The sequence below is a fragment of the Heterocephalus glaber genome, unplaced genomic scaffold (assembly GCF_053883595.1).
Source record: "Heterocephalus glaber isolate CG9 unplaced genomic scaffold, H.glaber_assembly_v1.0 deba00001442, whole genome shotgun sequence".
Classification (NCBI taxonomy): domain Eukaryota; kingdom Metazoa; phylum Chordata; class Mammalia; order Rodentia; family Bathyergidae; genus Heterocephalus; species Heterocephalus glaber.
In genome coordinates this window covers 31,892,378-31,919,674 of record NW_028258296.1, presented here as the reverse complement: position 1 = coordinate 31,919,674, position 27,297 = coordinate 31,892,378, and the positions used below count along the sequence as shown (strand labels likewise).

Sequence of the window (27,297 nt, the reverse complement as noted above, 5' to 3'; positions counted from 1 at the left end):
TTTCAGAAGGATAACAAGACCAAATGCCAAGAACAAGCTATTTGAACCAATCAATGTGACAACTGGAAAAGAAAATTAGTAACTCTTATCAAGAAATAACTGTAAATCTAAGAGGAGCTAGAGAGGGAGATACGTAAATGGACAATGCAACTTCTACTTTTACCTTATCTTTGATTTTATTTTTCTACACTTTAATTTCTGGTGTTTTTTATGTTGTATGCCCTTATACACTAACTGTATGCCTTTCTGGAACAAAATGTAGCAACAATAAATCAATACAATATGCTCTTCTCTGGTTTAACCAACATGTCATTGCTTATTTGTTTCAAGTCCTTCTGGAAGTGGGTAAATCAGTGGTTCCAATTCTGTTCAGCAAAGTTCTATAGTTATTACAAGGGGTCTACAAACTTTGATACTATGCAAGTACTGGCTGAGGCCATACTGAAATGTTTTTAATTATGTGCAATCCATAAAATAGAAGATCCATTTAAAAATCATAGTTTTCCATTATGATGTACTCCTTCAATCAGAAAGTGGTACAAGTAGAATTTTCATGAAATCTAGATTACTTTTGATAAAATGAAAGGTCCTTAAACCTCAAAAGATTGGAGAGATTTTGTAGGAATAGATAGACTTTTCAGAGGGGCACATCTTTGTTTCTATTGAAGAATATTTGAAGAATAACTATTAAACTAGATTGGTGCATGGAAGGTCCAATAGATTTGTGTATAGGATACTAATTTGGAACTTTTAGTTTCATACCCTAAATGTGGGACTCAGGAAACACAGTGAGTGGCAAAGCCATCAGCTCTGCAGGATCCTGTGTAACAGGAGAGAGGGTTTAAAGGGTGATACCACCACAGAGGGACTATAGTTTTGAAATATAACATGGATGATACAATATGTATTCTTTAACCACAAAGCTAGACTTTTGGAATGGATATATTCTCAAACTTAAGTATTTCAATAGAAAACTTTTTCGTGAAAAACCTACACTGGGTGGTGAGTTTTGACACAGGCAGCCTGCTCACTGCTATTATGACTAGAGGTACAAAGTGCTTTAAGGCTTGAGCAGACAAATATCATTTTAATAGCTGTATAATATTTCATCATATTATATTATATACACCACAATTGAATCAGTCTCCTGTTGAAAATTTAAGTTTTTGCTATTACAAGCTATACCTTACAGCTATTACTTAGTAGCTGTTACTGCCAAAGGAAACAGAATGGAATGATAAGCAATGAAACAGGATATGTTAACAAATAGGATATAAAGGAGACGGGATGTGTATCAGACACAAGAAGCTATTAAGGTTGCTAAATAGGCCCACTACAAAGTTCAAAAATAGGCAATCGTAGCACCTTCTTTTCAAAACTGATTACCACAACCATTTCCATGATTAGCCCAGATTCCTTTTCAACACATTATGCCCTGGCCTTCTCAGCTCAAGTAAGATAGAAGATCTTTAACTAAATCACTGCAATGTAAGCTTGGCAGGAATACTTATGGTATACCAAGATTTCTAAGGGAAATGATCACAGATGGTCTTAAGGAAATCATCCTTAACTTCCATAGAATTCTTTTTAAATACTGGTTTGCTTGAGGACTTGCCAAGGTTTACACTAGACGTTCTCCCCCTTACTATTTAAGAAATACCTCTCCCACATATTCATTGTTACTATGTTTTATTATTGAAGCATTGAAAACCTCCATATTGCCCAATGGATAAAGCTGGCATTAGAAATGTAGAATTTGTTCCCATTCTGGAATATCCTGAGTTCAGATGCATACACGCGTAAGGAGGGAAAAGTTCCCAAGGCAATACAGCAAAAAGAGCATTGGTAAGAAGTAGTGAAATGGACATGTCCCAGACAGACTGTAAGGTGATCTCCCCGCAAGGACTTTGTTCTTTCTGGTTCCACATTTTGTATAATTCTCATTCTCTGAGTATGGGCAAAAGCTGCAACTTGCTACAAACCAACAGAATATGGCAAAGGTGATGTCACTCACATGACTACACCACTTGACATTAAGACTTCTTCGTAGCAGACCCTAAGGAGAGATTCTCTTTGCTGACACAATAAAGTAGGCAGCTATGTTGAAAAAAATGCATAGGGCAATGAACTGCAGGCAAACTGTAAGAGGCTCCCAGCCAAAAACCAGCAGACAGCTAAGGCCTTCAGTCGTATGGTTGCAAGGAAATGAAGTCTACCAACAACATGAATAACCTTGGAAGACGATTCTACCCTTGACCCTTCATATGAGAACATGTCTCAGTCCACACCTGGACTGCACCCTTGTGAAACCCTAAGCAGAGAACCAAATGAAGAGAACCAACCTGGACTCTTGGTTGTGGACACTGTATTACGTATTAAGTTCCTAACCTTGTGATAATTTTTTATATAGCAATAGAAAATGAGTTGATATTTCAGTTTTCATTCAGACTTTGTTCACATGTAAAGGTAATCGATAAAAAGGATAAAAATATTTTGAAAAAAAATGAAAATTAAACTGAGGGATTAAAGGTATAAACTTTTTCTTTTTGGTACCAGGGATCGAACTTGGGACCTTGCGCTTGCGAGGCAGGTAGCAGCACCACTGAGCTAAATCTCCTCTGCAGCTCATAAAGGTACAAATTTTTTTAATGTTGAAAGGTCTGACAAGCAGATTTTAAATTGAAGACCACACATCAAATAATTATTTTTTATCAGTTTGATTTAAAAGTAATGAATAATTTTATGCTAAAAGCTAACATTTATAATATTCTATAAATTAAATAATTTATGATAATTCAAATTGATGAGAAATTTTTGATGTCAGATTAAGATATATTAAGAAGTACATTCTTTTTCAAAGTTTTTTAGGAGATACACAAGCAGAAAATACTGAAGATCACAATTGTATACTATGAGCTCTTTTCTAAGGGCTATGTATATCTGATTTACATGTTGTACCCCTGGAACCTAGTGTAATACCTGTGCATTTTAAGATTAATATAGATTGGGCCAGGGATTTAGCTCAGTGGTTTCGCTGCCTGCTGCGCAAGCACAAGGACCTGAGTTCAATCCCCAGTACCAAAAAAAAAAAAAAAGATTAATATAGATATATAATTAAGAAGGATTATTATTAAAGATAATCTGCTACCATAAAATGTGCAGAAAAGTTTTTTAGTGGGAAAAAAATCTTACCAGATGCAATGGTAGTAGAAGGGTTTTCCTTTGGGGAAGCACCTTTTCCCCATTAGTTTATGTGCTCTGGAGTACAAAAGTAGAGAAAGGGTGCAATCTTAACCAACCAAGCATCAAATGCTTCTGGCTGTTTTGATTATTTCAGAACAGGCATATGACCCAAATTTACCCAGTCAAAAATTTTGTACACCCTGGCCACAAGGATTAACTCAAGAATTAGCATATGGCATACTGATCCTATCAGGATAAGTTTTGCAGCTTGAAGTATAGTTCTTTATCTGCAACAGTAGGATAAGAATATATATATAATAGGACATTAGAGGATTGCATTAAGTGATATATATATATATAAATCATTTGCATAGTAAATTTGCCAATTGGAAAGTCATTAATAATCTTATGAGAGTAGTTTCTGTAGCATTCTAGAGCCAGAAGTCATACTGCAGTTGACTGAAAAAGGAATAAGAACTGTGAAATATTTAGCATCAGTTCTACCTGTAAGCAGTTTGAATGAGAAGGGAAGATGCGATTAAATAGCATTTAGAAGAGGACATAAGATCAAAAAAAGAATGTCTGTGTTTCATGTCTGTAATTTAGGCAGTCTGAAGATGTTTCAGGGTTGAGACAGAATTCAAACAATTGAAGAAAAAAGGGTAATTCAGGAAAAGTTATCAAAAGGGTAGGAGAAAGGTCATTGAGGGAAATTATTCTTGAATAGGACTAATTCTCTGAAACAGCAGAAGAGGGCAATATATGACGGTTGTGTTGGCAAATAGATTTCAAAGTTTTCATGTGATGGATTTTATTTCAATTATAAATTTGAGTGGGAAATGGTAGGAGCTTAAGTAATGCGTCAAGAGGTGGAGGAGTAGGAGTTCACTGAGGTCAGTTAAAACGTCTGATGGGGAGGGAGCACTGAGAGCAAAGTGAGACTGGAAAGCCCAAATTTATGATGACCTCAAGCTGAGAGTTGTGAGCCTATCTTCATCTTTGGATCTGGAGCTCACACATGTAAATGAAGAAGTCAGGCTACATTAGCAGTGTAGGCAAACACACTACCAAGTAACTGATATTCACAGGAACTTTTGGAGAGACTTGCCATTTGGATCCTGCATAATGTATTCTTTAACAGATCTTATCCATTTAAACAATGATGGTAATAGTCCAAGGAGCTGTCCATTAACAGTTCATATTTAACATATTCTAAGCCCATGATGACCTGAAATCACAGATGTTAGATTGTAAAATTCTATAGAGATGCCCCAGGCTAACCATTATTTTTAAGATAAAAGCACTCATGCTGTGTCCTTAAACTAGATAAGGGAGGAGAGGGCCAGGGATTTAGCTCAGTGGTTTGTCACCTGCTGCACAAGCGCAATGACCCGAGTTTGATCCCTGGTACCAAAAACTAGGTAAGGGAGGAGACTATTTCAGGAACCCAGATTATTCGATCTAGATTAGTGTTTTTCCAACTAGATTCTGATTTTCTTCCTCATTTACTAAATCTTTTAAGTGCTTTTCTTCCTAGAGATCAAATCTCCAATTAATTTACAATTAAGCACATTATTTGTTTTCAAATCTTAAAAAAATGTGTAGCATAATTTTGCAATGGAAATGGAAAGAGAGATGGAATGATATTTTTTTCTGGATGGGAAGATACTTTAGTTTCTCTGAAATTGTATCAATTAATCAGATTAAATTTATTAAGGGGAAAATTTATCTGTTAAATGGTTAAGTGATTTATCGAAGGTCAGATTTAAATCAGAGTCCATACAGTTTGCTCTCCTGGACTTTTTGTTGTGTTTCCTTAAATATTAAATTTTAACTTTAAATCAAAGTATATTTCATGATAGAATGAAAATTTTCTAGATAAAAAATATAAGTGTAATGAATCAGTTTATGAGTCTGCAGGTTGTACAAACAGGTTTTACCGTAAATAAAATAGATAAATAAATTTTTTATTTTTACTTAAGAAGTACTTATCTACTTTTAAATACCCATTGCATACTTTTGAGCTGTAATTTTTCTAATCAATTGAGAAAAAAAAGAAAACCTAGTTTAATAAAGTTATCTGGGGAAAATGCTTTAACTATTTACTGTAGGTGGGATCCTTTCAGTTTGTCAGTTCTCCTCTAATGATGTCAGAAGTAATATGCTCATTTTAAACTGTGATATATTGCTTCCAAAAACAGTGATCTACCTAAGCCTCTGAATTCTTGCCAAAGCAAACATAAATGGTGTGGAATTAACCTGGACCTCATAAGGAAGGATATAGAACTTAACAAATAAAATTTATATCTGCCTCTAGGTGCAAAAACAATATTTAGATTACACAGAGAAATATGTTATCTGCAATACTGTGGTGTATATAACCTTTTGGTTTATGCAACATGTTCAATTCCTTGATTGAAGAATAAGATAGTTTCTTTCAAAATAATAGATATGGCACACAAATTTTTTATAAAGCTATGTTTTTTAAAAATAAGTTACATTTTGAGAAATTAATAAAACTTGGATTTTTGTTTTCATGATAGAATTTTTTGGAACAAAACAATATTGATTTTAAGATTTTGAGCTACTAATGAACATTTTTACAAAGATATGCATTTGTTGTTATTATAGTAAACAACTTCTCCCCACATTATCAGGAATATAGTATTAGATTTGCATCTGTAGATCATGTTTGTTATGATAATCATACTGCCAAACTAATGTCACAGTCATGTTAATTCCAAAGTGGAAAATGTTCTTAAGTAGGACATATTATATGTCTTATAATTGTTAAACAGAAGACTGAAAATCAGTCATAGTCACAGATTTTAGTTAGTATGTACTCACTCTCAAGTCCTATGATCACAACACAACCAAAATCATGACATGTAGAATAGACCAAACTTTCTGATAGTTAAATAAGTTAAATAAGTAAAGATACACACGATAGAAGTTGCAATACACAGAGTACTTACCCTCCGAGAATGCTAAATTGAAATTTATATTAAAAATAAATATGATAGGCAATAAAATTTCTGTGATTGACTGAGAGGCATTTCTCAAGAGTTATAGGAATAAATTTGAACTCTGGAGTCAAAACAATATTTTAGCACTGACTGATTTCCTATGATAAAATAGGTTTCCTGAGATTTAACTTGAGAATAAATGAAATTTCCAGCAGCTTCATTACTGCAGTAAGACAACTTTAAGACAGTGCTTCTTAAAATTATAATCATGTTTGTGAATTTCAAGCAAAGCACAAGTTCAAAATGCCTCAAGGTCATGAGTATGTCTTTTTTAAAAATAATTTTAAAGAATAGGCAACAACCTAAAAGCTTGTGACCTGAATGTTGTTTTATTGCCATAATATGTATTTTAAAAGAGCATCCTGGGAAAGACATCATGTTGAGTAGGACCAGTGCAAAACTTTTAAATATTTATAAATCAGATCATTAATACTATCAAGCCAACTCTTCGTGCACAGTCAATAGCTGTAAGAAATGTAGTCACTGGCCCTCTATTCCTGACTAGAAAAGTATAGGGTAACTAATGATGTCAAATTCTTAGTACAGATTTGATAGTTATACAGCTATATACAGTATTAACAAATGGCACTAAAATGATAAGCTGAACCACAGAAAAGAGATTCTGAAGCAATTACTAATCAGGAAAAGATTCTAATAAATCAATCAGCATTAAGGTTGCTCTTCATCAGCTAGATTCATGGTATTGCAAATTATTTACATTTTTAAATGGCTCACCTGGCTTAGCAATGATATTCAAATAATTTCCATAATGTCACCTGACAAGGGCATCTTAGAAAATTGCTTATTTAACTCTGAGATTTTAATGAAACAAGGAGAGAGAAGAGAGAAGAAAGGAGGGAGGGAGGGAAGGAGGGAAGGAGAGACAGAGACAGAGACAGAGCGAGCATAAACTCACTAAGCCAGAAAAAGTATAAAAGAAGGTCAAAGTCAAATATAAAGGAATAAGATTTTAACAAGAATCTACAAATACAGATTCATCCCATCAACAAAGTATATGTGTAGATGTAGAATTGTGTAATTTCTTTACAGTAGTATATCTATAATATATATCATTCTAGAATGAGAATGGTATTCTAAGCCCATATATATATATATGGTAAAAAACACATAGTAGTACCCAGGCCTATTTGTATGTTGTAGTCTTTCTAATTAGCATATATTTAAACTCCAAAGCAGAACAATAGATATTACAATATATCTTCAACATCACTTTCCACAAAGAAAAAAGTTTTCTATGTTCTTTAAGAGTTTCTAAGGTAAAAAGAAACTGTCTAGAGTTATACAGTAAGTTCCACAGAGCATTAAGATTTTTCCCTCTGGTGGAATTTCATCACATTATGCACCTTGCCAGAAATTACTTTCTAAATTACTCTCTGGGCTAAAATGAACAGAGTATGTGTAAGCAAAGAAAGAAAGGTACCTTAAACATAAAAGAACAAAGAGGGAGAACTGTTCTTAAGCAAATACCCATTCAGGTTAAAAGTATCATTTTCTCCTACTGAGCTTTTCAAGGTAAACAAAATATGATTCAATTCCACCCTTCAATGAGCACATAGTCTAGATGGACAGACAGGACAGATAGGATATGAAACAAATAAGTATTTACCCACTCTAGATAGATAGATAATCTAATCCATTCTCACTGCATAATCCATTATTTCTGTGGTTTGCAAAAAGACTCCCCGAATATGATCTCCACTCCCACTCTTTTCTGTGATTTGTATATGCTTTTAGAACCTATGTGAATGTTTCAGCAAAATTTTAAACTGATGTGTAAATTTACTATCGTTCATTATCTTACAACATACTTTTTTTAATCATACACCATACTTTTTTTTCTAACATAAATAGCATAACTTCCTGGGTAACACTTCTTTTTCAACTACATCCTCTCATTTAGTCAGTCCCCCAGCCCATTTATAAAATAGTCCACAAATTCTCTCCATTTGCATTTCCTGAGCTCACAGTATTATATTTGTCTTGCGAGATTTTTAATAATTTCAGCCGGGCACAGTAGCACATGTCTATAATTCCAGCTATTCAAGAGGTTGAGGGCAAGATGATAGTGAGTTTGAGCCCAGCTCGGGCAATTTAGCAATTTAGTGAGACCCTGTTTCAAAATTTTAAAAGGGGAGGGGGGTTAACTCATTGTGAAGGCCCTAGGTTCAATCTCCAGTACTGAAAATGAAAAATAAATTTCTCCAGCAGATCTCAATCACTCCCAGTTCTCTTCATGGCAATCCATCCTCATTCTTAGTAATTATCTTCCGAACACAAATTTGACTACAAAGTCATTTAAACATTTTCTATTTCTGTCTATAGGAAAGACTAAAATTCTCAGCCTAACAAACAAGTCCTACCAACTTTTCTAGTGTTACCTCTCGCCACTCCTCACCCACCATACTGAACTGTTCATTTGAGCTGAGAAAGGTAAGTCTTGCCATTATTCTGCACATCTGCACACATTTTTTACTGCACCTAAGATACTCACTTCAACCATTTCTTCCTCTGGCAAATGCCTATTTACCTTCAATGCTAGTGAGTATCACTTCCTTCACAGCCCTAGTTATCTTTTTCATGGGCCACCACAGCATAATTATGTATACATTTCTATTATAACCATGGTGAAGACGGTCATTTTATGCTTTCTTTGCATGCCAGTGTTATGAGTCAGTTTTCCATTTTAGCTCGAACAAACTTGGCTAGCTATGATACTGATAACAGAGTTTGTTAGCAGAGTACAAATCAGGGAAAGATTCCAGTAATACAATTCAGTCCTAGGGATAAGTAGAAATCAGCAGACTATGAAAGAGGGAAGGATATTCCATGCAGAAAGACAAACACATACTAAAACTTATGTTCAGGGGTCTATAGTATTTGCTAGTGATAACAGGAATTTGTTTGTGTAGGCAAAGGGAAATGGGAATTGAACTTGGTTCTTAAAATGATCAAAAGAAGTTGTCAGGGTCTCAGAGGAGTTGAGCTAATTTACTAGGATTTAAGATTTTTTTCAACTAAGTAATTCAAGCAAAGAATATAGATTTTGATATTGATCTGGGTTTGGATTTCTTTGGACAGTTTTGTCATAAACAGTCAAGTACAAAGAAAATTAAGATTTTAGTGGGAGAGTGATTCACACAACCAGTTCTTTGTTTCAGGCCATGTAAAAGAACCAGGTTCCAAGGAACACAAGTTGTTCTCAAAAATCAGATAGACCAAGATGGAGGGATTCAAAGTTTTAATTCATGGATCCAATAGGATTGAATAAGCATTTATTAGGTGTCAAATAGCTTGGGGCTCCAGTGAAGGGAATAAAAGGACAAAAACTGTTGAAGTTTAAGTTTTCAGAGGTAAAGAAGTTCTGGAAAATACAAAGACCATATATTTCAATGGCAAAGGATGACAAGAATAGTAGAGGTCTGGATCTCTTGAATTTTGAAGAACAAGAAACTCCAAGGAGAACATATTCCACATAATCACGAAAATGACAGGCCATTAATCAGGATGTCAGTACTTGGGTGATAAAGGGGGAAAAGCCAGGTACAAACGTTTTGATGATGTGAACAGGAGGTTGCTAGAAAGATGAAATAAAAATAGGTAGAGGAAAGTAGTCAGATGCTAAGACTACACTGAAGTAGCAATTTTTACTTGAAAGTGGAAACTGGTAAGTAGAAGCCATTGAGAAAAAAGGAAATGCACTCCCTTCTGCAGGATGCACATTAAAATAAGAATAAAGTTTTAGATAAGACAATGGTAGAAAATGAATTATAGGACACTAAGGATATAGAGGGCTTTGTTTACGAAGGAGTAAGGGTCAGTATAAAAGACATGGAAAAAGTGACAAGGACAAGGTGGTTAAGAAAAGACAAAGGACAGAAAAGTATGAAGTGAATGTAAGGGAAAGAGTAACAAATGACTTGAAGAACTTACACTGAACAATAATCTAAGAATAGATGTTGCCAAATCAACTGCTACAAAATACAGTGCAGCAGATGAGGGCAGATTCTAGAGACAGACTTCCTTAGGTAGAATTCTAGTTCTACCACTTACAGACTCTGACTTTGTAAACTGCATACAGTATTTTGTGCAGAACTTGCATATATCAATTCTTAAATATGTTATTATTAATTGCTGAAACCCAGGGAAATCACAGTTCTGATCTGTAGTTGCTAAAGTTAGTTGCAAGAATAGGATCCCCATGGAACCTTCCCCATGGAAGTGAGACCAGTGGATTGAGAAATTTGTGACCTGAGGTCTGCTACATTGAAATCAATAAAAACAAACATTGAGTGATCAGAGGCATGGTGGCTAAAAAGGGCACAAATAATTAGTGCCCTAGTTTTTAGGACAATGATCTCAAACTTTAATGTCCATCGTAGTCATCTGGTGGGCTTGTTTAAAAAGATTGCTGGGTCCTACCCATCCTAGTTTCTAATTCAGTAGATGTAGAATGAGCCTTGAGAATATACATCTACATCAAGATCTCAACTAAAGATAATGCTGGTCCAATAGAACCCTAAACTTTGGCTATACATCCCTGGCAATCAAATGTCAGTAATAAAAGGTTTATTTTGAATGAAAAATGTGGTCAAGTAAATAGTACAGGGAGAAATGCATGTGGTCTCTAAATATCAGAGAAGTGATTACAGAAGAGAAGGTACTTAATGATGATGCTGGGAAGATGTAGAACTAGAGAGAACCCTTGAAGGAGAAACACAAATGAAAACCTAACCCCAAGGGATAAAAAATGTATATATGTTGTTAGAAGGTAGCTGGTCTAGCTAAAGCAGGTAGCAATTACTTTACACACACATACACATACACACACACACACACGCACACACACACACCCCTTTTAGGCAAAAGAAGATAAGGTCACGATTTTGATGTACCTAACCAAGGTGAAGACTCAGTAGTAATTGCAATTAATCCACACCTATTAGAATGTGAGCCTAGCACTGGTTCATTTGTCCCATCACTTGACTCTGAACTCTAGAGCTTGAGATAGGTAGGGCACTGAGGCAGGATGAAAAAAAGTGTCCAAAAACTTATGCATATTTATGGAGACATAAAATATTACCATTAAAACCTCCTGGGTAGGATAGTGGTAGGATTAGTATTTAAAACATGGGTTCAGGTTGGTTTTGTTTGTTTTACAATATGATAGTTGTAACATCTCCCAAGTCTCAATTTCCTCTAAAAAAGTAGTATTTGCCTCACACTGCAGCCGTAAATTAAATCACCAAATGCAATCAGAATTCAGCATTTGCATTATTAAAAAATAAACTATTTTAATTATTACATACTGCTGGAACACATCTATAAATCTAGATCTATTGGACATCAGATTGTTTTCCTGTTGTCACTGCTCCTACATAAGTATGTTATTTCCTAAAGATTTACTAAACTTGAATTGTCGGAAAAGGGAAGTTTACATGGTCATCCTATAGGACAAAGATGGGAGACAGCTGAAAATTCTGGCTCTCCAGTGCAAAAATCATTTAAATCTTACATCTTAATTAAAATGTACAAGATTTATATCTAAAGGTCAGAAGAAATGTTAAGTAAAGTTGTGTCAGAGGTAAGAGTTATATAAAGGGGCAGGACCAAAAAGATTCAAGAAAGTTCTTTTCTCCTTCCTTTGCATGGGTAGTTAACTTTTAGTGTTGGTTGTATAAATCAATTAAAGGAGTATGTTCCCTTCTTAAATTGCCAACCTAGCAGTGTTAGATTAGGTCCATGGCAGACACCATAATTGATTTTAGTTGTGTCTTTATCATACCAAAGGAAACAACATAAATTGAGCTTCCTTTGGTGACTTTTAAAAGATAGGGTCTATCTAGTTCAGGCTGGCCTTGAACTCACTAGGTAGCCCAGGCTGGCCTCAAATTCAAGGCAGTCCTCTTACTTCAACCCTGAGTGCTGATATTGCAGATGTGTGCCACCTTAGCCCACAAAACAGCTGTTACTGACACTATATAAAATAACGGGGTTTTTTTGGAAGGAAGCTAAGGGAAACAAAATTGTTCATTATGATTCCCGATCCAAATGCATGAAGGAGTCGATTGCTAAGTATAGTGTAGACACAGGAGGAAAATGATACATCTAACCATGTCTGTGTTCTTTCAGATATCCTGATACACATGACTTTTTGTGTCATTTATCATCTGAATTCCTATCATTTGCTTCAAATAATCTATAATTATATTCTTGAGCTGTCCAACCCTAACAGAATATTCTAACTATTCTTGAAAAAAGACAGAACACTAGTATATTCACAGGTATGCACAAGTGTTGAGATTTAGAATTTAGTGAAAATGAGATGACAAAATATAAGATATATTAATTTCCATTTACTTTACATTTATGAGGGCCATGTGTAGACAAGTGTGGTCTAAAATGTATATAACAAATATACTAAATATGGAACGAGTAAAATGGTATTTCTTTGATCTGCACAGACAGGTCAAACAGAAATTTACACACATCTATTCACAACATTCATTTAAAGTGCATGCCAAAATTTGACAGTCTTTAAAGAGTTACTAAACTGAGATTTGAACTAGGTATCAATTCCATACATCATCCTAGCTATGAATGATTATTTATTTTAAAAAGAGAAAAAATGTTCAAGGAAGAGAGAATATAGTGGTATGGAACCTCTGAAGTTCTAGGTTAACTACAAGAATGCAATGATCAGAATAAAGCAAATGCTAACACAAATATTCTTGGGACACAGAGATTCTATGTACCCACTATAAAGCTCACTATTACCTTAGACACACTGTTTACTTGATTTCAAATAATTTTCATTAAACTCAATCTACCAATGGGTTTTATATATAAAATGACAAGTTGAGGAAGACAACAAATTGAGAGGCACAGCTAGTAAAGTATGTTAAAATTTCAATCATTAAACTGGTTTTGTATATGATTGTGAATTTAAAAATATGCTACATGCATAATTCTACCTGAATTGTCTAATATGTATATAAACAGGTACTTTCATAAGTGGTATTTAATCTTACTGTCTTATAATTTAAAATGATATTTTTACAAAGGAGTTTTACTCATTTTTTGCTTCAAGACATTTTTTTCAAATTTCTGTATTACTTCGAATATTTCTATTACTTAATGCTTAAATTTTCAAGCCAAAATAGTAGCCTAGAAAACATAAGAGAGTAAATTAATATTCCTGGGGGACCCTGAAGCATATCCTAAAATGGCCCTAAAAACAAATGGCTTAAATGACTTAGAAATTTAATCTTAAATCTTAACTTACTATCTTTATATTTTGCAATCATCCAGTGATAGTCTTGTGTTAGAAGGAAAGTACTTTAAATCACCATAAAGAGATGATCTAAAACATGGCTTTGTCTATCCCTACCACACAGAGAAGCACAGTCCTGAGGTTTAAACTGTTAGGATAATGCATCTCCAAAAGGATCTTCCTCTAATGGCATTCTACAATATTCTTTTAGAAACCTTAATTTTGTAACATTTAGGATAAGTTTTGTTTCACTTCCTAAATGGACACACTTAAATTTACTATTTTATTGTGATATTTTTAGAATTAAAGAGGAACATACAAACCAAGTAAATTCAAAAAATAATTTAGAACATAAATTCACCATTGTCTCTTCAACTCTGTCTCTTCTAAACTCATTTTGGTTTTTCCAGGATGTCATAACCTTGATTTCAGTCTTTTTAAATATTTGTGCCTCCCACCCTTCCCTTAAACTTAGATAATTCAAATAATTACCCCCAAATTCTTTCCTAACTGCTAAAAGTTGAGCATACTACAACAGCATTTAATAGTTTCTCCATAAATTGTATTAAACTACATAACTGTTTACTGATCTCACAATGAACCGAAAGCCCTAAGATATAATTGTTTTAGTGGCTGATTAACCCCTCAGTATCTAGGCTGGAACACAGTTAATGGGTAAATATTTACTGAATGAAATATTCTGGAATGAAATATTCTAAAGAGGTTCAAAGTAGATGCTAGTAAATAAAGTCTAAAATCTATTTTATTATAACATGTTTATAGTCAGTAATCCTTTTTACTTTTAGGAGTTATTTCAACTGAAAGCATACTAGATGTTTTACTCTGACACAGAATGTTTAAAAAATCTGCCACTTTTGGTGCTTTATCACAGTTAATTTTGTAGATATAATTATTTTAAAGAAAAAAATTAAAACTCAAGGTAATTAATCTATGCAGTTATGCATAAAGAAATAAAACTTTTGCTAAAGATCAAACTTTAGCTAAAGATAACACAGGTAGCTTAACTACAACCTGCAAGTAGCTTGTTAACTGTGATCTATCCTTTGAAAGAATGGAGTCTTTCTTCCCTTTTATAACCTGGCTCATTAGTGCTTAAGTCCCACTATTCCTTACATCTGCCTTTATGGCCCCTGCTGTGTTGTGTACACAATAAATGTTGACAAGTCTGGAGATCCCAGTCTTAGCCAGGAAAGATCAGGTGTCTTAGCCAGGAAGAGCTAAGATAGATACCTGCTCCCCAAGTAATAAACTATCATTAGTTCTTTATTCTTTGCACATTCTTTCATCCTCTGCTGTACCCTCAGACCTGTTCAGGCATCCCCCGACACCACACTACTCAAAACTGCTTATTAACATGACACAGGACTTTCAGGGAAATTGATAAAAGCTGGGGAAACAACCCTCAAATCTTCATTAGTGACACAAAAAAATTTAAAAGCAGCAGTTTTAAATGTTAAATGGTTAAGAAATACATATTATGACACTCTACTTGGCAAAAAAGACCCAAAGTTTGCTTGAGGAAGAGTGTCAGAAGAGTTAGGTTGGTTCACTTACCAGGAAGTACTGGAAGGAGGGCTATTTGAAATTAGATGCAAAGCTGTAGACATCAGATATGGATGTGTGGCTCTTAACACATGGAAAACTGTGGAAGCCAGCAAATGTCTGAGGTGCATATATATGTGCATTCTGTATATTCCTACACAGCAAAGTTTAACTGGGTGCAGTTTTCTGCTTTCATCTGCAGCTTCTCATGAAGAAATCACACATACATGAATTTAGGTTTTTAAGTGTTACAGAAAACAAACTGGGCTGTGGTTCTGTTTGTCTTTATACTCCCTACAGTCCACACAGCAAAGGTCCAATATATGACTTTTGAAGATTTAAAATAGCCCAACACTAATTTCTAGGGAAACAAACTTTCATAACTGGAATGTCCGAAATTTTCCCTCCAAGAAGTAAACTACCAATGGAATGAAGCTGTATTTCACATTTATTCATAAGTAAACAGATGATGTGTCTCCATTTTACAAATAAGAAATATAAGGCTTTTAAAGATCTTGCACTGCTGATGAATAGAGGAATCTGGCTTAACTGTAAGTTTAGTTTCATATCAAGGCTTGTTGTTTTTTTTTTTTGGTACCGGAGACCGAACTCAGGTCCTTGCACTTTCAATGCTTGTTCTTTCCACGAGAAAATATTAAATATATTTAGGTATATTTTACATTAGAAAATTCCAGACTTAGGGAAGACAGGAGACAACTACAGCAATGTTGGTATGCTCTCCCTGCAGCTAATTTCTCCAAATCATGGCTATGTGAATTGGAATTATCTTTTAGAATTCTGCAAGTCTTTCAAAAGGAGCTCTTTAACAATATTCCCTCCACTAAACTTAAAATACATTAATGGCACGATACATGGATGCTTTAAATTTCTGGAGACTTCTGAACTGCTAAAATTTCAGGATTAAAAAAAAAGGCAGGAAAAAGAAAACTTTACTGATTTTAACATAAATTAAAAATATAGTAAATCATGTTAACAGTTCATTAACCAGAAATAAAAAAGAACAATCTAATTTGTTGGTTAGGCTTATAAAAATTAAGCCACGGGAGTAGGAAACTTAATTGCTAAGGAGGTTGAGGAAAAATGGAGAAATAAACAATTACAAAGCTATGTAATGGACAGCTACAGCAGCAAGGTTTAGACAGCAATAGGGGTAGTACACAAGAAACAGACACGACAGTAGAGAAAATTGCAAGCCATAAGATTTAAAAACAAAAACAAAAATCGGTACCAAAGGTATGGGGAATTGCCCTGAAGGCCTACTAACACAGCTCAATTTATATTTACTGCACAGTTCTAACTCAGATATCAGAGTCATCACTCAGGAAGACTTAGGTCTTTTAAACTATCTAAGACTGCTATCCAAGTGGAGTGAGGAAAAGCACTGGTGTTAAAAGAAACACTATTTACCAAAATGACCCGAGTATCATTTTATGATACCACCCAATATAGAATTCAGGGCTCGAAGAGTGTTAATTTGTTATTTTTAAAAAGTAAATTCAAATGGAAATTCTTTTCCTGTTAAGCTAAATTTGATATTTAGTTGTAAGTAAAAAAAAAAACAAAACCAAACTGATTTCAATTATTAGCTGTTTTCCTATCAACCTGCACATTATAATTGCTTTATGAATCCTAACAGCAGGTGTCTATTTCCTTGACTCAGTGATAACACACTGGAAGACTGGGCTGGAAACTCATAAATCTGAATCCTAGTTGTTTTAATTCACTATGAGAATGTTGCTAAAACTATTCATGTTGCCTCACTAGAATTATCTTTAAAACTAAGAGGTTAAAGCTAGTCATTTTCAGTTTTTCAAGTACTCCTTACTATTGTGCATATAAGTAACTTAAAATTATCAATGAAATGACTAAGAGAAAAAAATCATCAAAACTAAAATTTGTGTTCTACTACAGTGCTTTCTTAAACTGTTAACTGCCAATCTTGTCAAAATATAGATTCAGCAGGTCAGAAATGGAGCAGTCTCGAGGCTAGTAAATTCCCAAGTGTTACTCATTGGTCCTAGTCTGCTGACTGCTGTTTGAGTAGCAAAATTGTAGGAGTTGAAGACATATTGGCAAGCGAAGCCAGTCTAGATATTATCAGAGAATAGGGACCATGTCTGGGAGTAAAACGTAAGGAAAATATGCTGCAAAGTTTTGATGAAATACTGTAATGTCTAGACATGCATTAATATGGGGGATGAAGAATGGGTGCAGGAAACACAAAAGGTGGTAAGTTGGTAACTAAAGCTGACAGAGGTATGTTGCATTCTATTAAAAAAACAATTTCTGGATTCAAAAACACTGCACAACCCTTGTACCAGGTTAAAAGGGAGATGCCAAATGCTCTTTTTGTCCACTGAAGTGGGAATGAGAAGCAGAGAAAGGTAAGAATGGAAGAAAGGGAGGAAGTTGCAAGAGTGGTGGCTATGTGTAGCAAAAAAGTTATGTTTAAGAATCTGGACAACAAAGTACTTTACCGAACAGCTAAGTATTACAATAGCTGCAGTATTTTTGTTAACCAGACAGAAAAATTTAGACTACTGAAAAGAGGTCATTCCCCACTTTGAAAAGGAATCACTGAATAAAAACATGCTAAATTTAGGGTAATGATTACCCCTGGAGAAAAAAAAGAGGTAAAGAAGAGGTACGCATGGGGCTTTAGTTCAATCTGTAACGTTCTATGAAGTCACACATAAAAAATCAGTTAAGGTACTGAAAATATTAAGTGGTGATACAGCTCAGTGTAAGCAACTTGGTATGGTATTCACTTTTTCCCTATTTTCCTACAAATTTGAAGACCTCTTGTAATTGATACTAAGGTCCCCAACTTTTTTGGGGGGTACTGGGGATTGAACTCAGGACCTTGCACTTGACAGGCAGATGCTGTACCTCTGAGCTAAATTCTTGGCCCTCCCCAACCTTTTTTTGTAGAGACTGGGTTCATGGAAGACAGTTTATGCTTCTTGAGACTAATGCCACCACTGATCTGAAGGAGGTAGACCTCAGGTGCTAATGCAAGTGATGAGCAGCTGTAAATACAGGACAAGCTTCCCTACTGCTTGTGTCCCATGTGGCCTGATTCTAACAGGCCAATGCAAAGCTATTGGTCTATGGCCTGTTCCATGGGGTTGAAAACTCCCGCTCTTAAGTACAAAATTTATACTATTTGCAAAATCTAAAACTAAGAAAGAATTTAATGGAAACAAAGAATAACTATATGTTTTTTTCAGTAACAGAAATGGACTTTGCACTTGCCAGATAGGTGCAGTGCCACTGAGCTATATCCCGTCTGTAAGATTAAGAGTGAACATATTCTAACACTGTTTCAAAAATTTTCTAGTGAATTCTTGGCAGACTTTGTAGAATCTGATGTTTAAACAGAAACCTGTGCACTCAATTTCACTGTTAGACATGTTGACAATTTCAAATTTGTTTCTTTTAAATGTAAGGTGGGCAAGGCATCTTATTTGATGATCATTTTTCCTACCTTACCTTGAAAGGTCAAGTTTTACAATTTCCTTAAGATTTATAAATACTTAATCCAATTTTTTATGAAGTCTGTAAATAAATATGTACATTAAGTTGTCAAATAGTTCAGATATACAAGGCCAAATCCAAAGGCTCTATCCTTTGGCTCTGGGATGCAATATGTAACTGCATTATACATCTTTCTACTTTACCAGACCAGTATTTAAATAATTAAACAAGACTTTTTTTATATGAAAAAGATTAGGATATTTATTATGGACAATTAAACTTAATTTAGGAAAATCTGGCAAGCTGCAAACTTTGGCATTGTGATTTTTATTTATAGTTTACCAACTGCACAGCATTCTTGCATGTACCCTATTTGAGCCTCACAATATCCCTCCTTTAAAGTGAGCAGAGCTGAATTTATTGCCTCCATTTTAGACACTGAGCCTTGAAGAAGTGAATTTCCCTGGAAAACTTTATGGTAATCCGAATAGAACTACAAGAACATGAATCTATTCCTTAAGGAGCTTTGAAACATTTCCAAAATAAATAATGTAAAAAGTGTTTTGCCATCAGTCACAGAAAAAAATCTAGTAATTTCTAAATATTCAAAGTCTCTATTAATAGAGCAGCTGAATTATACTTTGTTAGAGTCCAATGTTGGATAGATTGCTGTTAGAGATAAGACTCCAAGGCACAAAACAGCTGTAATGACAAAACTGATGGTACTTTTATGTATCCACCATTACTATTACACAATTTACTATATTCCATGGCTTGGGTTAATTTAATGTGTTAAAATTCTCACTTCACTACCCTGGTGCTTTCAAAGGCTATACAGGAACAGAGTAAGAAACCATGATCTGCGACATCTTTATGCAGCAAGAACTTTGGGTTTTGGTCAACTCCCTGACCCCCGACCCCACCCAGGAGATACTGTTAACTTGTGTCCAGTTCAGCAACTAGAGTAACTTCAGTTTTCACACATTGCTCCTAGACTCTGTCCCTCTTAAGAAACCCTCACTCCCCCCAATCTACCTGTAAAGGGGAGAAAACCTACTTTCAAGTATTATAACTACCAAGCAATATTGAGAAAAATTCCACTTAAAGCTGTGTTCAATTACTATTCATTAACCAATAGATGTTATTGGTTTTTTTTTATAGACTTAAAGACATTCTTGGATACTGCTAGAGTACCTCTGTACTACACTGGTATTCAAAGAACAAAAAAAAAAAACCACGGGAGATCATCTAACTTTCAAATCATCTTTAAATTGCTGACTCTAATGTAAACAAAATTATTTTTAAGATACACATTTTTTCAAAGTGACCGAATAATTATGTACAGTATATTTACATGTATCTTATGTGCCTTCATTTTTGAAAACATCTTACTAAATTATTCATGAGATGGGGCCAAGGATTTAGCTCAGTGGTTCCGTGGCTTGCCTTGCAAGAGCAAGGACCTGAGTTCAATCCCTGATGCCAAAAAAAAAAAAAAAAAAAAAAAAAAATTTTTCATGTTTTATAAGAACAAAGGAATGTGTCACTACATATTTATCTGACATCCATACATCTGTTTAGAAAGTGACCAAAAATATTCTGAATTTTAATAGCACCCTAATTGTAACCATATGAAAAATGATAGTAATATATTATTATCAAATGTAAATAGCTCTTTGTTTTTAAATACCTGAATGTGTTTCTTTCCCAAACAAAAACAGATGATATGCTATTCTTCTTTCCAATAGATACATCAAGTATTCTTTGTTGCAACTCACAAGGTAGTCTAAGATTAGTAGGAAATCTTTAGCGGACACAAAAGATGAAAGATGAAACTGCAGCAAAAGAGCATGGCAAGTCCAAAAGATCTACTAGTGCATAATCTACTGGAAAAACAACAACAACAAGAACAAAAGAGATAGAAAGAATTAACAAGCTACAATAGAAAGTTATGTGTTTGAAGCAGTAGATTATAAACAGGGTGGGAAATGTTTAATATGTGTCCTCCTGAAGAGCAGTTATCTTTTACATTAAAAAAAAAACAGCTGGTGTATTTTCACAGCATCTAGATTTATTTATGGTATAAAGCCATAGAATTGTAATATTATTACTCCTTTCCCACCCTGGCAGAGGATAAACATGAATTCAGAAGCACAGTGGAGTGAAAACAAAGAGAGAGAAAAGGCAGCAGAGAAAGACAGAAAAGGTGAATACAGAGCTACAGAAGTGTTTATTGAGCATGCTACAGAGGTAAGCAGAGTACACACAAAATGAAATTAAACAACCATCAAACCTCCCAACTTTGTTAGAAAATTAATTTTTAATTGTGCCGCTTTCAAACTATACTGAATTTTACATTTCTAAAGATGTAAAAACTCAACTAATAGAAAATATACATGACCATTCTGTCTACATAGATAACAGAATCTATGAATCTTGAAACTAAGTACATCAATTTCAAAAAGTATTGGTCATTTAACAGAATCAACAATTCAGATTGACAAGAACTGTTCAAATAAATTTGACCTGTAGATTCTGAGCCATGTTTTTATTAAAGTCAGATCTATTCCTAAATACAAAATATTTTGAAGATTTATTAAAACTGAATATTACAATGCAAGGTAAATTAAGACTAAAGGCACATAAACTTTGGTCCCACCTGGTTGTCAGTTTCGAAAACTGCCACAAAATTAATCTTCCTGCAAATTTTCGCAGTACACTTTCTTTGTCTTTGAAAAATACATGCACCAGTTCCTGAACTAGCTAGACCAGTCTGCACATGCTCAGAAATCCACAACCATATTCCAAATCTTAATTACAAACTAAGGATGGCAATATATATTTAAATGCACGTAAGTCATGTCAACTTCAAAAACATCTACGAAAAATATTCAGCCACAAACAAGACATTACTTAGTGCTGACATTTATATGATACGTCCCACAAGAGTGTGTACAAAAAGGTTAAGATTCCACAATGCTTTCCACATAGGGCTCAAACTTACAGAATTCACTTTGTTGTCTTAAGAAATTAATACTCTGCATCTTGTTAACTTTAACTAATGCCTACATTCATAACTGAATCTAGACCAGAATTGTGAGATACAAAAGGCCAATGTTTTTTAAAAAGCAACAAAGCCTAAGGTAGTAAAAACTAAAAATGCTGCTTTATTCTTTCAATATCCAGTATCTTATTTGATTAAACAGAAAGAAATGCAATAAGCCAATAATTCAAAATAAGTTCCAAGCAGGAGAAACAAAAACTTAACCTTTTTACACACCCCTGCCTAAACATATTTTAATTCCCATATAACAATGTGCCCTAGACAACCAATTCCTTTTTTCTAGTAAATGCACAATAGCAACACTAGTTTTCCTTTTTAAGGCACGTATGTCAACTAAGTTGAAAAAATAAAGCAAAATTAAACTGAAATTTTAAACAGACAATAAAAATGGCTTCCCTATTGAACAGATGACGTATAGCAGTTCATAACTCTGCCTTTACATATGCCATTTCATTTTATAACCAAGGAATGATAACAGCATGTAAAAACAAACAAGAAACAACAAAAAGAAAATCAAACTCTGGTCCCCACTTTTCTGAACAGTCAATAGGTGATGACACCAAACAATGTGATTCACCCCCAATCTTCTTCCCTCTCTTAAATTGTTGACTTGGAGAAAGACACTCTCAGATGATGGTTTTCACCAAGGTTATAATTATGCAGATCAATCAAGGCCTGAATAGCTTCTTCCACTGTTGCCATTTGAAGAAGAGCCATTTTGTGATCTCTTCTGAAACAAAATTATGAAATTAGATACTTCATAAAAGTAGGAAGGGCTTAAATACTTGAACTGTGTTCATTCTAGATTAAGAAATTTGTAAAATCAAAAAGACTATAAATACTTGGAAGAAAATTTTTATGTCTACCAAGTCACTAACTTAAAAGATAAGAAAGATTGCTTACTGAAAAAATTTAAATGCTTTCACAGTGCCCCCAGTGTTAGCAAACAGTGTTCGGAGATCCTCTTCTGCTACTGAAGGACTAGGAAAATTGGATAGGAAAAAAAAGTAAAGGTTAATAATACATTTTATATTTTCTTAAAATGTATATTCTTAGTAAACACCAGTTTAAAAACTTACGGGATATTAGATAGGTGGAGGGTGGCAGAAGGAGGAAAAATGTTCTGAAAATTTTTGGATCCAGGCTTCTTAAAACGATGCAATGGGGAATTACCAAAATCTTTTGTTAGCCCTTGATCATCAAGCCCCTCTCGAGGTAGTTGTACAGTCTGATGTTTAGAGAGAGTAACACGAATAATTTTTCCATACATTTTCTGTCCATTAAGATGATTCATGGCTATAAGAAGAAAGAATGCCTATTAAAAAAGTATCAACTCTCAAAACAGAAATAATTCTCTTTAAAATAGCTTAAAATCTGTACTTTCTTAGGATTTTAAAACAAACCATGAATTTATCATAGTCACTGATGATTAAGACTTAAAATTCTATTTTCATTTCTGTAAGACAAGGTGTTACTGGCCAAAAAACCAGCTACTTTCATACAACAAAACCCAGATTATGCCTATCTTCCCCAATTCTGCTTCTAAATCATATTTTTAGACACCCAAGAAAGAAACTTAGTAGTCATTCCTTTTTTATTACCTCTGCTGTTCCACATTCTAATCATTAAGTCTTGGCATGTCTTTCTTCCTAATTATCTCTCAAATTTAAAAAAATCTGGATAACTCACTTTCATTTGTCTTCCTGTTGGGTGTATCTGTACTTTTCTCCAATTCATTCTATACATACAGCAGTTAAATGACTTTCATAAATTACAAATCTGATTATGTTACTATTTGCTTAAAATCCCTAGGGTTAAAGTCTAAACTCATTCTTTATCATAGCTTATGCCTTTCCCAGAATGAACCTTGTATATCTCCCAGTCTCTCTGAACAGTATATTTCTCTGAACAATAAGGTATTTATCAATGATATGCAATATGAACCACTATATCAGCATTGGGAATAAAGCAGTAAGACACCATCCCAGGCACTATGGAAGAAATATTTTAGCACTGTACTCCTTGCACTTATGCTCTGGCTACAGAAAATACATAGCCTGACACTAGTTTCTCTTACCTATACTGTTGTGTACATGCTTTTCTCTAACAATTTCCTGTATCTTTCACTTTTTCTTTTTTTTTTTTTTGGGCACCGGGAACTGAACTCAGGTCCTTGCACTGCGAGGCAGGTGCAGGAACCACTGAGCTAAATCCCCGGGCCCGCCTTTCACTTTCTTAATCCACTGGTTCTTCAAGGTCACTTCTCCAAAAAGGCCTTTTTATCATCATTTGGAAAGGTTCATAACTTCACTAGATATTCCCCATGTAGTACTCTTTAACTTTTTAAAGATTATCATAATTTACTGCAATTATCTATTATTTCTTACATCAGACTCTAAGGTACATAAAGACAGGAACCATCATCTCCATGCCAGGATACAGTGGTGTGTCAACACAGAACACTATGTAGCTATTTCTGGAGGTAGCTGGTATGCTATTTTTAAATGAAATAAACTGGTCTAAATTATAGAAGAGTTACATGTTTTATTTTTTATTCATAAATATTAAGAACTAAAAAAGATTATTTTGAGAAGTCATGTTTGAACTGAACTGATTATCTAACTATACTTAAACCAGATACAAATATTAACAGCAGAGAAGACAATATGGAAGAGTGGAAAACTGAAAACAAAATCTCTATTCTTAAAAGTATCTAAAATAATTGGTGGGCACAGTACACATTAGGATCTGTTAAATCCATGAATTTGGTCTTGTACAGAATATTCCAAATAAACACAAAAGGATAATGCTGTATGAGTTACCATTCAAAAAAGAAACAGAAGTATTTTTTTTTTTTTTACCATTTCCCTATTTTGTAAAAACACTACAGTGTTACATATTTGAAACCATTTTCTTAGAATTTCAATAGAGGCAACAGAAAAAACAAAGATTTTATATCCCAAGCCTAGCTTTTCTCTCCATAGTTTCTTACAGTGTATTTTTATATAAAATTTATACCTGTCATATAAAAGTTAAAATTTATACTTATACATACAAAGCCAACTCTTAATTATCTATAGTGATGGTATCTGAAATACATTTATAATGAAACCACTGACTTGTAAAATGTTTTTAAAGTTCTAAATGTTTTACATCAGATAAAAAGCATTATGTTTTGATTAAAGTTGTCATAAGAAAGGTATCTAAATGAGAAGACTGTATAAATAACTGAACTTTGAGATATGAAAGGCAAGAATAAGAAAAGAATAAAAATTCCAGGTATAGTAAGCATGGAAAGGAGAGATGGTAATAGAAGAAAAAGAGTAAAATAAAGCAAAATAACCAAAGAGCTACCTCAGAAGTACTGCAACAAATTCTGGTCAGGTGACTGTTGACCAAAAAAAAAAAAAACACTCTCCAAATCTAAAGTGATCTAATAGGGGACACTGAAGAGGGATAATGAGAATAGCGAAGTTTAAAAGACAATGATTAAACAAAGAATTATCAAAATTAGTAATTTCAAATGAATCAGGTTTTTCATAGAGAATTTTGGCCGTCATTCCACCGCTCCTAGGGCAGAGGTGGTGAGCCAATCCCAGCACCCAGGAGGAGGCTCACCGCGGCCATTCCATCCCTCCTAGGGCAGAGGTGAGCCAATCCCAGTGCCCAGGAAGAGGCTCCCCCGCCGACATTCCACCGCTCCCAGGGCTAGAGGAGGTGAGCTGGGCAGAGGTGGTGAGCCACGCTGGCACCAGCAGTATACCTCCCCTGTGGAAATGAGAAGAAACATAAAGAAGCCTCAAAAACAGACTTCCAGATCACCTACAGTAACACCACAGGGAAACGAGATGGAACATTCTGATACTCAACCACTTGGACGCCCAGAACTGGCAACACAAGAGGAACTGGAAAAAATGAAATCAGAAATAAGTTCTCAGATAACACCAGAGATTGTGCCCATTGTGCAACACATGATTAATACAACTAGAGAGGATGAAGATAAAAAATTGGAGGAACATGATGGAATCCCAACATAGGAAACAAATGGAATCCATAAAACAGATGCAAACAGATTTCCAGGAGATGAAAAACTCCATTGAAAGCTTATGCAGCAGAATGAGCCAATGTGAGGACAGAATTTCAGATATAGAAGATAAGACTGCAAGTAGTAAACAGGAAAAGAAAAATTGCTTTAAAATTGTAAGAGACCACAAGAAAGCAATCCAGTAGCTGCTAGACAATACAAAGAAGAATAACATAAGACTGATTCTCAATGAAGAGAAACAAGAGAGAGTGCAGATGACATAAAAAAACTGTTCACAGAAGTGATGGCAGAAAACTTTCCAAGCAGGGGAAAAGAACCTGACATACAGATGAGGGAGGCATATAGGACTCCAACTAGCCATGATCAAAAAAAAAAAAATCTACACATAGGCATATAATAGGATTCCAGAAACCTGACATAAGAACAAAATTCGACAAGCAGTGAGAGGAAAGAAACAAATCACATACAAAGGAAAGCCCATCAGAATCACAGCAGACTTCTCAGTGCAAACCCTCAAGGCAAGAAGAGCTTGGAGTGATGTATTTCAAGCCCTAAAGGAAAACAGCCTCCAACCCAGATTGATGTACCCTGCAAAACTATTTCTAGATTCTGTTTTGTTCCAATGATCTATATGTCTTTCCTTACACCAACACTGCCTTGATTACTGTAGCTTTAGAGGAAGTCTTAAAATTAGGTACTAAACATCTTTCAATGCTGTTTTTTATTTTCTTTTTACTTTTCTAGGTCCTTTGTACTGCTACATAGCTTTCAAATTTCAATTTCCAATTCTTCATTTATAGCAAGTATACACAGACCTGAATTTTTACATATATCTTGTGTTTTCTAATCCTGCTAAATTCAAATACAAGTTCTCGGGGCTCCTAGAGATTTCTAGTATTTTCTCTGTAGAAGATCATTTCATCTACATATAAAGATTTTGCTTCTACCTTGCCAATCCTATCCTAATTGTGTCATTTTATTGCCAGACTATTTTGGTTGGGGCCTATGTTTCAAAGTTTAATGGACAGATGAACAGTAAGCATATCTGTCCTTGCTCCCCACCTTAGGGAGAAAGCATTGTATCTTCTCCATTCATATAAGGCATTTTTGCTGGAAGCATGGAGTTCATGTCTTTAATCTGTTGAGAAGGTTCTGTTCTACTTCTAGTCTCCTGATACCTTTTACCATGAACACCTGTAGAATTTAGTCTGATACTTTTTCTTCAACTAGTGACAGGATCATATGGCTTCTTTCCTCTGTTAAAATGATGACTTTTTGGGGTGGATCTTCCAAAGCTGAACCAACACTGGCAGCCCTATAATGAAACCACTTTCTACATTCTGCCAGATCTGACTTCTAACAGTTTATTTTGTTAAACAAATTCTATCTATGTTCATATTTTTTTCTTCTATTATCTTTATCCAATTTTAGGATTAGCACAATGTTGATTTCCTAAAATGAGGGGAGAAGTGTTCCTTTCTTTTCTGCTTTAAATGTTTGACATAATTTATCAGTAAAAATGTATATGAGCCTGTTGTTGTCCTATAGGTAGGTTTTCAAGCTAGGAATATACTTTAATAGGTGCTATTCAAATTTTATATTTCCTCCAGAGTTAGTTTCATTAATT

General features: G+C 34.3%; 1 protein-coding gene across 7 annotated transcripts in view; it reads right to left on the bottom strand.

The window, feature by feature from the left end:
- Window positions 1-20,768: 20,768 nt before the first annotated feature.
- Ptbp2 (polypyrimidine tract binding protein 2) overlaps window positions 20,769-27,297 on the bottom strand; it is a 72,409-nt gene continuing 65,880 nt past the window's right edge. For 4 of the 7 annotated variants that reach the window (XM_004841219.4, XM_004841218.4, XM_087213169.1 and 1 more), the window contains exons 12-14: window positions 22,705-22,921; window positions 22,529-22,606; window positions 20,769-22,355 (exon numbers count right to left, since the gene is read on the bottom strand). In XM_004841219.4, coding sequence (XP_004841276.1) covers window positions 22,223-22,355; window positions 22,529-22,606; window positions 22,705-22,921 — 428 coding nt within the window. In that variant the 3' untranslated portion in view covers window positions 20,769-22,222. The remainder of the gene's footprint in view (window positions 22,356-22,528; window positions 22,607-22,704; window positions 22,922-27,297) is intronic. The other 3 variants (XM_004841217.4, XM_004841216.4, XM_087213170.1) reach the window with 1 other exon arrangement.